General features: G+C 57.2%; 2 protein-coding genes across 8 annotated transcripts in view; one reads left to right on the top strand and one right to left on the bottom strand.

Moving 5' to 3' along the window:
• The window catches only part of Grip2 (glutamate receptor interacting protein 2), a 64144-nt gene extending 61446 nt beyond the window's left edge, over nt 1-2698 (top strand). For all 3 annotated transcript variants that reach the window (XM_058572936.1, XM_058572935.1, XM_046425422.2), the window contains one exon: nt 955-2698. In XM_058572936.1, the coding sequence (XP_058428919.1) occupies nt 955-1113 (159 nt within the window). In that variant the 3' untranslated portion in view covers nt 1114-2698. The remainder of the gene's footprint in view (nt 1-954) is intronic.
• Nucleotides 2699-3539: 841 nt separating this feature from the next.
• Nucleotides 3540-14679, bottom strand: part of Slc6a6 (solute carrier family 6 member 6) — a 56354-nt gene continuing 45214 nt past the window's right edge. For all 5 annotated transcript variants that reach the window (XM_046425418.2, XM_058572937.1, XM_046425420.2 and 2 more), the window contains 5 exons: nt 13174-13311; nt 11298-11400; nt 10675-10775; nt 8975-9145; nt 3540-7694 (listed from right to left, as the gene is read on the bottom strand). In XM_046425418.2, coding sequence (XP_046281374.1) covers nt 7554-7694; nt 8975-9145; nt 10675-10775; nt 11298-11400; nt 13174-13311 — 654 coding nt within the window. In that variant the 3' untranslated portion in view covers nt 3540-7553. The remainder of the gene's footprint in view (nt 7695-8974; nt 9146-10674; nt 10776-11297; nt 11401-13173; nt 13312-14679) is intronic.

Genomic DNA, 14679 nt, shown 5'->3' with positions numbered 1-14679 from the left:
TGGGGGGGCCTTGGGACGGGGGAAGAGCCCACCTCTACACATCTGAGAGAAGCCAATGACGACTGGGTGCGGTGGCCCACGCCTGTCATCCCTGCGACTTGGGAGGCTGAGGCAAGAGGATCCCAAGTTGGAGGCCAGCCTCAGCAACTTAGTGAGACCCTATGCAACTTAGACCCTGTGTCAAAATTAAAAATTAAAAAAAAAAAAGAATAGGGGTGTATCTCAATGGCAAGTCACCCCCAGGTCCTATCCCCAGTGCAAGTAATAATAATAACAAGGTGAATGACAAAGTGAGCTGTATCAGTCAGGTGAGGCTGAGTTATGCTGCAGTAACAAACAACCCCCAGACCTCAGTGCTGAGCATGCACTGGTATTGAACTTCTCTGTATGTCCACTGGGGGGCAGTGTGGCCTTGCTTTCCCGAGGCGGATGGACCCTCCAGCTTGTCTAACTCCTGTGGCCTCCTCAAACTGCAGGACGGAGGAAAGGAGGCTGCCTTCACCCAGAAAGATACCTGTCATGATCCTTCGCAGCCCATGTGACCTGCCTGACAGCCAAGGACACCGGGGAGGGTGGGAGGTCCCCCTGGACCATCCTTTCCCATGCCCAGACATTTTTGTCTCTGGTACTTAATGGACTTAACTTGTGCTTTCTCTCCCTAAATCGATGGGGCTTTTTCAACTTAGTTATTTTGAAAGGAAATTTTTTTGTTGTGGCTTTGGATGGAACCCAGGGGGCACTTAACCACAGAGCCCCGGCCCCAGCCCTTTTTATTTATTTATTTTTTCATTTTGAGACAGGGTCTTGCTAAGTGGCTTAGGGTTTCACTCAGTGGCTGAGGCTGGCCTCCACCTTGGGATCCTCCTGCCTCAGCCTCCCAAGCTGTTTCCTTCCGCTTCCCCTTCCCTGTTGAGCTGACCCCTGGGTCCTGTCACCCGGCTGTGCACTGTGCAGGTCAACCACATCCGCACGCGGGACTTCGATTGCTGCCTGGCAGTGCCACTCCTGGCCGAGGCGGGTGACGTCCTGGAATTGGTCATCAGCCGCAACCCCCTGGCGCAGAGCAAGCGGTCATCGCGAGCGCCAGGCCCCGGCAGTCCCCAGATGCTCTGAAGGTGGCCCTTGATCCAGACACCCCACGGGCCAACGGCGGAGACCCCGTGGGCACCTGCTTGGCCGACCAGGACGGGACCTGGTCTCTGTCCCCAAGTTCCGTGTCAATGGGGGGCACCAGGCAGCGAGGTCCCCGTCCTCCGTTCAGAGTGACATCTGCGTGTTTGCCAAGTTGGTCACCAAGATGCCCCAGGGGAGCCCTTCCCCAAAAGGGTGGGGACAGGAGGAGAGGGGCTGGGGCTTCTCAGGTCCCCGTGGGCCTCCATGGACAGGTGACAGGGATGGGAAAGCCCGAGAATGGGCTACCAGGGGCGCTGAGCTCGCTGTCACAGGAGGTGAGCAGGGACCGTCCCCCAGGACCGTCCCCCGGACTCAGGTGCTTACATTCCCTGGCAGAGGGCCCACGTCACCCAGAGACCGGGCCACCAAGGAGGATGTGTTCAGGGTGGGACTCCTGGGACCCTGTCTCCTGCAGCACCTCTGCTCTGGGGACACCGAGCTGGGGGCGTGGGACCCCAGGAAGCCGGCCCTGAGCCTTTGACTGGAGCCTGTGGGTCTGGGGACCCTGGGGCGGGCACCATCAGGGCTTTGGGTGACCACGACCCATCTCCGTCCCCGAGTCAGTCCAGGCCCCTCTTGGCGGTGATGTCATGTCCCCGGGATCGGTTCCTCTTGGACAGTCTCTGAGTGGACACAGGACCCTCTCCACCTGCCCACCGTCCCCTCCACTTCCCGGTGTCCTGCTCCCTGATGGTCCCCTCTCCAAGGGTCCCTTCCTGCCTCTGGCTGGGGCCACCCAAGCGCCTCTGCCATCTTGGATTCCCGGGTCAACGTCCACCCCAGGGTGAAAGGACTTTGCCCACCTGTCATCAGGGGCACCATGCGAAGGCCCAGAGACCCTGGCTTTGAGGGGTGGGAGATGGCACCGCCAGAGAGAGGTGTCTCTCCGGGCCATCAGCGGGTCCTGCTGTGCAGCCTTGGATGGCTGGCCCACCCTCTCTGGGCCTTCGTGAAGAAACAGGGCTGTAATGGACACACACTCAGGGCTTCTGGGCTTGGGCTTGCCCCTTCGACTCCAGGCCTCCAGGCCACGGAGGACACATCCACTCCGACCTGCACCCCCTGTCCCTTCCTCGGGCTGTGGCCTCCGCCATTTACCCCCCACCCCCCCGACATATGCAATGAGGCCGGGCGGCGTGGCTCTGTGGCCGGGGCCGTGGGACCTTCTCATATGCAATACTTCCCGTGGCTTCTCGTGGGGACGCTCCCCAGCACCCCTCCCCAGTGACCACCCTGCCTGCAGACGCCTTTTGGGAACGGCCCCTGTGACATGTCCCCCCCCTCCCCAAAGCTGTATTTTTCTCTGGCTGAGATTAGAACTTTCCTTGTAAAGTATTTTTCTACTCGAGGTTTCTTAGGGCTCCGGGGAGAGCCCGCCGTGCCAACCAGGACATTGCAAAGGCCACTTGTGGTCTGTGGGGGGCCCATGTGTCAATCTGTGTCCCACCAGGGGTTGCCGTGACGGGCGTGGGGTGGGGGGTCCAGTACCCTTGGGGTGATTTTTTTTTTTAAAGTAAAAATATTTCAAGCCACCGGAGTGGACGGTTTTCTTTTTCCTTAATTTTCTTTATATCTTGGTTGGCGACGGCCAGTGTCCCTACAGACCCAGTGACATCGCACCTGGTTTAAGTTCAAACACTGATATTTTTGTTGTTGTTTGTAGTTTGGGTACCAAGGATGGAACCCCAGGAGGACTTAACCACCGAACTCCCATCCCCAGCCCTTATTTTATTCCTTTTTTAGATACAGGGTCTTGGTATGTTGTTGAGGCTGGCCTCCAACTTGCCATCCTCCTGCCTCAGCCTCCCCAACGTGAATGCATGTTAGCCATACGTTAATACATTTTAAAAACCTGCCATTTACTGGGCATGATGTGGCCCCTGGACATTACAACATCCACAGAGGGACTGAGGGCCTGTCTGCCTACTACAGTGGAGGACGGTGAACCCGTAAGCAAATCATTAAGAATTCAGACCACAGAGGCCGAGGCAGGAGGATCTCAAGTGGGAGTCCATAAGCAACGTCGTGTGAGACCCTGGCTTGAAAATAAAAACTAAAAAGGGCTGGAGGGTGGGCGCGGTGACGCACGCCTGTCATCCCCCCAGCGGCTCTGGAGGCTGAGGCAGGAGGATCCCAAGTTGGAGGCCAGCCTCAGCCACTCAGCAAGAGTCCCTGTCTCTCAATAAAATACAGAAATGGTCCCCCCCCCCCCACCTGGGACGGGATCCTCCACCTGCACTCCACAGTTTTGCAGGGTTGGCCTCAAAAAGCCCTTCACAGAAATTTCTAGAAACCGTCAAGGGCTCGAGCCGCCCAACCCACGGGGAAACGTCCGCTCAGCCCCAACACACCGCACACCAGCTGGGGGCTTTCAAAAAGGAAATGTTTATTGTCGTGTTATAAGGTGATTACAAACTCCTCTACAAAACAGAAAAAGCCAAAGATGGATTTAAAATATCGATATACATATTTATCTAAAAAGCCAAAGAAGAAATGAACACACACACGCACACACGCACATGAGCCCCGCGGATCCCAGGGACCCTCCATCATCAAACATGGACACACAGAAGCTCGTATTCTGCGGGGACAGGGGACGGGGAGGGGGACACACCAAGGATTTTGTTCAAATACAAATATTTCCTCCTCCGAAGAGTCTCCCGTGGATGGATTTCATAGATCTTTGTGGGTTTTTTTTTTAGTCGTATTTTTTTTTTTTACAAAAGTTTAAAATAGCTTAAAAATAGTTTGAAGGTTTTTTTTTTTAATTTTATCTTTTTTTAAAATTTTTTTTTAAAATTTTTATTTTTTAAAAAAGTCCCGATGAGCCAGGACATTTTTTTTTCTGGAAGGAGGCGAACCCCACGTTTATCAGCTTTTGCTTTGTGCTAAATAGAGAGAGTCTTGGGGGTGCGTGAGGGGGAGGGGGCGGGGAGGGGGAGGGGAAGGTTGGGGACCATGACTTGGGGGAAATCAAGGGACAAAAAAATTAAAATGCAGCCACCATCTCGATGGGAAGCCAAATGTCCCACAAGAGACTCCCTCCTCCTCCTCCAGGAAGTCACAACAGGTCAAGAGGGGACACTCAGGGGACCATCGGGGGGTGGGAAAGAGCTTCCTGTGGGGGTCACGGGCGGGCAGGGGGAGGTGGCCCTGGGACTCGGGGACTCTGGATTGTTCTCCAACTTGGTGGCTCCTGGGTTTTCGGTTTGGCCCTGAATCTGTCGGGGGGGGGGGGGGGGACCGCCTGCGTCTGAGGCTTTGAAGGACCCTCTAGGATTGTCCCTTGGGTCCCCTCCTGGCTGAGTCTCGGGAGAAGTTGGGGACTCTCTGCTCCCAGCCTGGTGCCACCACCCAGAGCCATGGCTTTATCAAAGGGGCTCTTGGAGGTGCTCAGGGGACCGCCCAGGGGGGCTCTTGGTGCTGGGCCACCATCTTTGGGGTGCTGGGCGGGGACCAGGGAGTGCCACCTACCCCGGGGCTCCGTTTGGAGCCCTGGAAGTTGTCATTAAATCCTAATTTCTTTTAGGGGGGAGCCGACTGGCCAGCCCGGGCCTTGGCTTGCTCCTGTGCACAGAGGACTCTCAGGTCCCTCTCCCAGGGGTGACCTGCGGGGAAGGAGGTCCCTGGGCAGGGTCAGGGGGGACAGATGGCCTGTCCTGCCCGAGGCCACCTCCCATCTCGCCAGCTGGGGACCAAGAGGGCCCCGGGGGAGGGTCTGAGGTGCTGGGGATGCTTCTCGCCCTGTCCCTGAACCAGGACATCTGCTTCCTCTGTCACCAACGCGTCTTTGGTCGCCAGGGAGAACCTTGGGGAGGGATGGGGACCCGGCTCTGGTCACACTCGCCGGCCGCCGCCTGATCCTCGTGACTCGGGGACCAGGTTTCCCCAGGGACACCGAGGTCACTGCACAGGGGACCCTGGAGAGCCTTGGGGTCAGTCCCAGGGTCTCCGATCCATGAGGCAGCTCCCCGGGGAGGGGGGGTGGGACATTCATCTTGGGGACCCCCCCACCCACTTGTCTGTGCCTTGGTGGCTTCCTGTCCAGATGGGGCAGCCTGGGCACCGGGTGACACTAGATCTAGGTGACACCAGATCTCTGACCTGCCCCAGGCAGGTGGCGGGAGGAAGGTTGGACCCGCCTGTCCCAAGACGGGGACCAGTGGTGAGCTCTAAGGGACAAATTTCACTTCTACAGAGAGAGACGGGAAAGACAGCCGTCGTCACGGGGGACACAGACCAACGCTGTGGCCAGGAGGGGACACGGGGAAGGCAGAGGCCCGGGGCCCCAGGAGCAGCAGTCGGAGACGGGGACCCGGCTTCTGGGTGCGTCTTTGGTCTAGAATTTGGGTCTGCGGGCCACCTCCAGAGTGTCACCACGTTAACGGGGACGTCCTTTCCCCAGGGCACGAGCTCGTGGTGGGAGGGGAAAGGGGGACCGAGAGGACCCCGAAGTCTCAGGTGGCCGCAGCTTCTCAGGGTCCTGCTCCCCGGGGGGGGGGGAGGGGACCCTGCCTTCCCAGAGGGACACAAGGTGAGTTTTCTAGAAAGTTCCAGAAGACGACAGGAAAACGGGGGGGTCACACGGCAACTGGGTAACATCAGCAGGACAAGGACACAGGCCCCACACCACGGGGACCACAGAGACACGGAAAAACAGGGGCAAGGGACCAGCACGGGTGGCTTGGAATGGGATCCGGGGACGTTTGGCAGAGTGTCCCTAAATAGGCCACTTGTCCAAGACCAGAGGGGCAGGAGGGGGACAGGGGAGTCTCCCCCCCTCAGTAAAAATCCCAAATTGGGGCGGCAGGAGGTTTCCAGGGGCCAGCCTCGGGGACAGTCCCCGCCTGGGTGCCTGCGGTCACATTGGGGTGTGGCTGAGAGTGACCACGGTGACGAGGACGGCCCCGTTCAGGTCCAGAGGGGGCACGGGGTGGACCTCTGAAGGGTGTAGCACCTTCCTCCCTGGTTCAGGGGCGAACCTGGCTCTGGGTGTCACTCACGATGACACCAGGTCTTGGGGGTGCCAGCCCCCCCTCCCCCGGGTCCCTGGACGACCCCAACCTGCCAGACCCTCCTTGGGCCGGCACTCAGGAGGATTTGGGGGGTGCCGGGCACCTCCATCCCCACCCCTGAGGCCACTCTGGGCATTTGGGGGCTAGGAGCTGAGGTGGCCCTAGGTGACACTTTAGAGAGAGCTTGACAGGCAGGTCCCAGTTGGGGGTGGAGAGACGAGGGGAGGAAATCCCCGCTCCCCAACTCCAGGCCCCTGAGAACACGCAGGGCCCAGTGCTTTGGTCCATCTGCCTCCCCTCATCCTCAGGGGACACCCAGATCCTGCTGTGACCCCCTTCAAATGCAACAGACCCATCCGCCAGACCCCGGATGCTCTCGAGCCAGCGTGGGGTCTTTGCCCGGAATGTTCCAGAAAGGATCGTGGGTGGCCCATCACCCACCTCTTTCAAGGGCTCTGCCATCTCTCACAGCTCCTGCTTGGACCCTGGACTCGGACAGTCCTACCGATTATCCACCCTCGATCTCAAAATAAAAGATGGGATTTCTTTTTTTTTTTTTTTTAAACCCGGAGCTACAGTTTCTATTGCTCTTTAACTTTTCAAATCCTGCTTCAAGAGTCTCCTTTCTGAGCTCTCGTCCGTCTATTTAACTTGAGGGCCTGGTTCATAGATTTTGGCAGGTTTCCTCTTGGCTAAGAGAAATGTAACGAAGGGTCTCCTCTGGGCCCTGTCTCTTCTGCTCCTCGGGGAGGGGTCTGGCCAGTCACTCTGCTCCGGATGTCGAACCCCTGAACCAGGTTCGGAAAGATACTACACCCTCAAGACGCAGCTCAGGGCTGAAAAATCGTCCTCCACACTTTAGTCTTCCTTGGGGGGTCAGAATTTTCTCCTGGTTCGACCAAGCACCGAAAAATTGCTTTTGGAAAAGAAAACCCAAAAAAACGATCTCTATTGCTGGCAAGAAGGGTCATTCACATGGTCAAAGTGTCCCATGGTCAAGAGTCACATGTTCCAGAAAGAGAAAAAAACAAAGATATCTACAAAGAAAACTTTTCACCCAGTTCCCCTGAAACAGACCTAATTCAGTGGAAAAAGGGGGGTTTCTTCTATTTTTTTTTTTTTTTTTGTACAAAATATCCCAAAATCAGAACAAAATACGCACACCCACGATACACACACACACACACACGCTCACGCACACGTGCACACGCGCACACGCACGGAGTTCACGTTTGACACAAAACACCAACGAGGACGAGGAAGAGATCCCTAGTGCAAAATATAAAGCTCTGTAAACCTGGTCCTAGGAGAATCTAATGTTAGTAAACAGGTGGAAAGCGGCCGCCCCGTCGCCCCCGGGGGGTCTCACATCATGGTCTCCACGATGATGTGAGTCGGTTTCATGAGGGTCCCGTTCAGCGTGATGCGGGAGCTGTAGGGAGCGGCCCCTTCACACTCCACAGCCCAGCGGTTGGGTTCCCTCGGGGTCAGGAGGTACTTGACTCTCTGCAGAAGGAAGACCCGAGGGCTCAGATTCCAGGTCCCCGTCCCCCTCGGCCTCCCCTCCTGACATTTCTTGTGTGTGCTGTGTGGCGTTGGGACAGTTATCACCCTCTCTGGTTTGGGGGAGTTCTGCTGGAGTGGATGGAAGGTTCTTGCTCCCTGATTGGACTTTGGCTCATGTTTCTGGGGATGAGGGGGAGCCACTTGGGAGTGCTCAGAGCAGCAGGTGTCCCCTGTTTGTCCCCAGGCCCAGGATTTCAGATTTTGCCATTTTATTTGTTTTTTGGTACCTGGGATTGAACCCAGGGGCACTTAACCCCTGAGCCCCGTCCCCAGCCCTATTTTGTGTTTTATTGAGAGACAGGGTCTCCCTGAGTGGCTCAGGGCCTCGCTAAGTGGCTGAGGCTGGCCTCCAACTTGCCATCCTCCGGCCTCAGCCTCCCGAGCCTCGAGATTATACTATCTTAAGAACTGACAGGACTTTCAGGATTCTGACTGGATATTGGGGTCCTGTCCTACCTCTGATAAAGACCTGGGGGGGTCTGCCTGGCTCCCTGGTCCCCCCTGACCCCGGGGCTCCTTCTTCTCCCCTCTCCCCTGAACAACTCTCAACCTTTCCCCTTCCAGCCCAGGAGGAAGCTCGAGCCACCCCAGGGGGGGAGCAGGGCCCCAGGACATCCTGGCTCCAGATTTTGAAAAGAGAAAAACAATAAAATTTTTTTAAAAAAACCAGCTCAGAACAAAACCCCGCCCTGGCGCCGACCCAAGCCCAGAGGCTCCAGATTCTGAGAAAGGAATTTCTTGGAAAGAGCCTCGGCCTCTGCCAGCCCCAACCCGCCCCGGGGCCTCCGTATTGTGGGAGGGAGGTCGAGAGGAGGCTGGGGAAGGAAGGGGACCCCCCGGGGGACACGGGCAGACACACAGTCTGCCACCAACAGAGCTGAGACTCAGGCAGAAGTGGCTTCTGGGCCTCCACTGGGCCCCAGGGTAAGGAGAGGTGTCTGGGGGGAACTCGGCTCCTTTCTCCAGAATATTCTGTCCTTGACTCTCACATTCTGGAACCTTCTTCCCCAGCCCCCAGACCTGCCCTCACCAGGACCACAAAGCCCTCCCCCTCTGCACCAACGGGGCTCTGTGCCTCTTTTCCCACAATGCACTCTGCCCACACCCCCATCCAGGGAAGGGTCTAGGACTCAGAGAGGGCTACCGTCTTGCTTAAGGTCACACAGCAAAGAGCCAGCCGGCGGGCCTTGGCCTCCCGCTTCTCCCACCCCAGCACTCACCACGAGGAACGGCCCCTCCGTCTGGCAGAGGCGAATCAGGATGACCAACGGGATGCACATCATGGACGACAGGGCCAGGCCCCAGCCAAACCCGATGGCCCAGTTTGGGTACACGTAGACTTTGTTGTAGGTCAGGGGCACGTACTTGGCGAGAGAAAAGACAAAACATCCCTACAGAGAGAGAAGGGGGCGGTCAGAGGGGGGTCCTGGGCCGCCCCGAGGTGCAGGGGCTTCTGGGACCAGGACGGGCCTCAACCTGAGGGGACGGTCTCTCTCCGAGGGGGCAGAACCCTCTGCTGCCCTGAGAATCTCCTTCCTGTGCCAATCTGACCAAGTCACCTCCCCGAGGGTGACACCATCCCACTACCACCACCAAGTGCAGCCTATGCAACCTCAGGGAGCGAGGGATGAAGAAACTGAGGGTCAGGCTGGGCGCGGTGGGGCACGCTTGTCATCCCAGTGGCTCTGGAGGCTGAGGCAGGAGGATCGCAAGTTGGAGGCCAGCCTCAGCATCTTAGTGAGGCCCTAAGCAACTCAGGGAGACCCTGTCTCTAAATAAAATGCAAAATAGGGCTGGGGACGGGGCTCAGGGGTCAAGGGCCCCTGAGTTCAATTCCTGGTACCAACAACAAAATAAAAAGAATCTGAGGGTCAGAGTGTCAGGCACTGGCCATGAATAAGCATTCAGTGGGGACAAGAACATGCACCGAGATGGACCCAACGCCTCTCTGACGGGGTTTAACTCAGCTGTGATCCATGGTTGCTATGGTTTCTTATTTTTCTGGGGAGAAAAATTGGGGGGTGGGGGGACCCCATCATATTAAATGATAACGGTAATAAAGTTGTCAGCTCCCACCAGAACCACTTCAGAGTGACCTTGTTCCAGAGGTAGGGAAACTGAGGCCCACAGAGGGACCTGGCTGCTTTTGGTCACACAACAAGCTAACAGCAGTGCTGACCCAGCGTGGCCTGGAAGAAGAGGGCCCTTGGTGCTCCAGACGGCGGCCACCTCCAAGATGGCGGCCACCTCCAAGATGGCGGCCCCCCAGGAAGGGCAAGAGTGGCCATGGAGATGTTCCCCAGGTCACTGGTGACTTCAGACAGGGACAGGTCAGCAGCCTTCCCTCCCGAGGATTTCCAGATTGCAGTGAGGACAACCTCTGAGGCAGAACTCATGGGAATGGACCAAGGCCCCTTCCAAGATGGCGGCCCCTTCCAAGATGGCGGCCCCAGGAAGGGCAAGGTGGGCCACCACTGTCCCCACGTCCTGAGGGGCTATGAGGCCTCCTCAACCTTGGGAGAGCCCAGAACATTCCTCTGAGAGGACGTCCTCTCTCAAAGCCACCATCCTCATCCCACCATGGAAACAACATGTCCAGTGTCCATGGAAATTCCAAAGCCTACCACTGGACCTTCACCTCACCGAGCTCACAAGCTCTGGGAGAGTCCGAGGGGAGCTTGGTCCTCCGCTGTCACCTCCACCCACCCTGGCTGCACCCAACCCTTTCAGAACACAGGTGGCTTCCTTGGCCGGGGACGCCCTTCCTGTCCCCTCTGCCCAACAAACTCCTATTCATCCCTCAAAACCCATCTCTGGGAACCCTTCTAGAGCGGCCTCTGTCCCAGAAGCTGAAGGGACGACCCCAGAGACGCAGAGATGTCCCCAACACCCCCCAGAGCCAAGACAGGGCTGTACTCACAACACAGAGAACCGGGGTGATGACAGTCCAGCTGTACTTCATCCAGGGCCCAGGCCGATAGCCAATCATGTCCTCAATACCATCATAAAAGTTGTCACCACCTGCAAAAGACAGTCACACTGGGTGACATAGCACGGTGACCGTGGTGTGACACGCTGGTGACATGTGACATTCTGCCCCGGGGACTGCTGTGGCAGGGGGCTCAAGGAACCATGACCGGGTCTCTGGAATCCAATCCAGGCCTCTGCCTGTCCACTAGACCCTGGAGCAAGTCACTGGACACTGACCCTCGCACCACGAAAGCAGGAACTTCTCTAGGAGGGTTCCCGGAGGGGGGTTTTGAGGGGTGAATAGGAGTTTGTCGGGCAGAGGGAACAGGAAGGGCGTCCCCGGCCGGGGAAGTCCAAACGGAGATCTGTACCTTGAACCCTCACAGCACGGGGATTATCTGGACCGTTATCTGGATAAATGGTATTAAGTTGGACAGAGAAAGAGGGGCGCCTGGGAGAGGAGAGGCCGGGAAGAGGAGGCCTTTCTGTTAATCTCACTGCTCCTGAAGCTTCCCCGCGTAGAGAGGCCCAAAGGAGAGGCTTAGGGAAGAATATGCCGGAATCTCTACTCACCAAATATCCAGGCAATAACAACACATTCAAAGAATGCAACCCACAGAAGGCATACACCACTAGCTGCATAGTAGTCAAAGAGTTGAAACACATACATGCCACCCTGTAAGGAAAAAAAGAACAACACATCCGAGGTTGAGTTCTTGTTTGGGTTCTAATTCCCTTCATATACAAAGAGCTCTGGCAAATCAATAACAACAACAAAAAAATACTCCCAAAGAAAAATAATGGGTGACACAGGATGACCGGGTTAATGTGTATAAAAAGACGTCCAGCTTCACGGTTTGAAGTTTGAACCTTCTTTAACTCGGACACACAGAGACGGAAAGTAGACAAACAACATTGTCGTAGCAAAATAATGGGCCAAAATAATGGCTTCTGAACCAAGTGCAGTTAACACACAGGACTCCAGTCCCACCCAGCTTGAGGAGGGACGCAGGAGGGCAGGCCCGGGGTGATGCTGGGCTTGTGTTGGCTGAGCGCGTTGTCTCTCTGGCTTTCCTCTTGCTAGAGGTGCCGAGGCACGGTGACACACCTGCTCCTGTCACCTCTTGGGCTCTCTCCTCCTTTAATTTTATTTATTTTTGGTTCCAGGGATTGGACCCACTGAGCCCCTGTCCCCAGCCCTTTTTATTTTTTTATTTAGAGACAGGGTCTTGCTAAGTTGCTGAGGCTGGCCTCCAACTTGGGATCCTCCTGCCTCAGCCTCCTGGGTGACGTGCGCCAGCCCTTAAACCTATTTTAAGTTGAGCCCCCTCCTGGCCCCTGGCCACTCTCTGAACCGTGTATCTGCCCCCGTCAGCCAGAAACCCACACGTCCCCCGGACTCAGCCCTGATCGGCCACACGTGTCCGGCAGCCTTGACTGGGGGGTCAGCGGGGACCCTCAGAGTGTGTCCACCTCCCCTCGAGGTGGAGAAGGGCGGAGCAGAGCTGTGGTTAAAGGGATCTCGGTGGACGCTCCCCTTCATCAGACCTCCCAGGCCAGGGAGGGACCCGGGGCAGCGGATGGTCACAGCGTGACCGTGACAACGCACCCCCCAAAAAAAAGTCTGGGTCAACTGCTGGGTCCTGAATCCCCCGTGCTGCCCCTCGTGGCTCAGGGCCCTGGGCAGAGACCAAGGTCCACACCACGTGGGGAGCCCGGCCCTGCCCAGCCCTGCCCATGTGTGGCCGTGGCCAGGGGCAGTCAGCGTACCCCACCTTCCACAGGGACAAGGGGAGTCCCTCGTGCCACACAGGGAGGGCCAGGCACCACCATCCCCATTGTCACCATCATTGTCACCTGTCACCTACCTGCCACCCTCATTGTCACCCACCTCCATCATCATCGTCACCCTCATTGTCACCTACCTCTGTCACCCTTGTCACATCATTGTCACCTACCTCTGTCACCACTGTCACCATCATTGTCACCCATTTCCATCACCATCATCACCCTCATTGTCACCTCTGTCACCATTGTCACCATCACTGTCACCCACCTCTGTTCACCATTGTCACCTACATGTGTCACCATCGTCACCCTCATTGTCACCTGTCACATCATCACCACCATTGTCACCCACCTGTCACCATTGTCACCCTCATTGTCACCGACCTCTGTCACCATTGTCACCATCATTGTCACCCACTTCCATTGTCATTGTCACCCTCATTGTCACCATCACTGTCACCCACCTCCATCACCATTGTCACCCTCATTGTCATCTACCTCTGTCATCAGTGTCACCATCATTGTCACCCACCTTCATCATCATTGTCACCCTCACTGTCACCTACCTCCATCCACCTACCTCCTTCGCCATCGCCACTCTCTGTCACCTCCCTCCGTCGCCCTCACTGTCACCTCCCTCCGTCACCCTCTTGCCACCTACCTCCGTCACCATCGTCAGCCCCAGCAGGTAGCTGATGCCACACACGATGGCGATGAAGATCTCCCGGCGATAACCCTTCCTTAGGAAGGACGGGTAGAGGTCCACCAAGGACGTGATCTGTCCTTCGACTTCGACAAACTGCGGGGACAGGAGCAGCCGTTAGGTGTGAAGGACCACCCTTGTGACCAGAGACAGCTGGGGGGGGGGTCAAGTCCAGGGGCCTTCTGAGCAGGGAACCCTGGGCCGTGTGGGGTCGAGCCACAGGGTCCCCACACGGCGCACCCAGTGTGCCACACGCAGGGGGCCCCTTAGCCAACGTGTGACCGAAACGTGGAGCTCAGCGCTCACTTGCTGGGTGGCTGGGGGCATATCGGGGCTCGATGTCCCCCCGGGAGAACGGAAGTCCATCCCGGTGGATCCGCACACCCAGGTGTGTGAGCGACACGGGGCTCCAGGAATCCACCCCGGGCTCCCAAAGGTGGCAAAGGTGACTTGAGAGGGACCCTCCCTCAGTGACATTCCGGAGCCAGTCTCCCTCTCTCTGTCTCCGTGCAGAACAATTTGTCATGGAGACTGCGCCAGGGGAACTGCCTCATTTTTGAAATGGTGACATTAAACTCCACCTCCTGGACATAGATCATCATTGATCTAACCCAAGTCCCCAACTGACGGTTTCCAGGTTTCTGCTCCTACTCCCCCAGACAGTGACACTTCCTCTCCCCATCTGTCCTCAGACTCAAATGTCCTGTGGCAAGGTCTCAGAAGGGCAATTTGGGGATTAAAGGACCCGCAGAGGCATCTAAATTTCAGGGAGACCCTGTGTCCCCCCTCCCAGGGCTGACATGGCTGGCCTCTGCCAAACCTCCCCCTTCCCCACGTCCCCAAGTTCCCACGGCCATCAGATGCAGAGAAAGGACCCGGGCCTAACGTGGCTTCCCCTGCTCAGTCCCCCGGGGGGGGGGGGGCTGGGGATCCGGGGACTTGGGCTCAACACCACCTGTCCCCTGTGTCTGAGTGACAGGCCATCTGAGCACCGAGCCTCGAGTCCCACGCTCTGCACAGACGGGGTAAGGAGTGACCGCCCTCCCTGGGGCTGGCTTTGAGAGCTTCCTGAGATCCTTAAAGTCACCTGCGGACCTGGGGCCTTCTGAAGAGGGGCCTGTCCCCACCCGTGTCCCCGTGTCCCCGTGTCCCCGTGGGAGGAAAAAAATCTAATGATTAACCGAGGTCTCCTCTGTCCCAGGAAGCAGTTCCTCCAAAGCCCGGGTGGCCTCCTTAGGGCCCGTGGGGATGTCACGCCTCGTCGGTCATTAACCTCGGTGTTTGGCTCTGTCCCCGCCCGCGAGCGGACCTCTGGCAGAGGTTCTAGAAGCTTCGTGCCTGGGGCCTCCAAAGGCCAAACCCATGAACCAGGAATGATTAATGACGTCCCCACTTGCTGACCCAGCTGAGTCCATCAGCCAAGACGGGACACGGGTTTTGGTTTTAGGGTCCCAAGTGTCCTCC

This window comes from Marmota monax, unplaced genomic scaffold (assembly GCF_021218885.2).
Source record: "Marmota monax isolate L192 unplaced genomic scaffold, Marmota_monax_Labrador192_F-V1.1 WCK01_AAM20220418_F8-fsc00028, whole genome shotgun sequence".
Taxonomy (NCBI): Eukaryota; Metazoa; Chordata; class Mammalia; order Rodentia; family Sciuridae; genus Marmota; species Marmota monax.
This window is presented reverse-complemented; position numbering and strand designations above follow the sequence as displayed.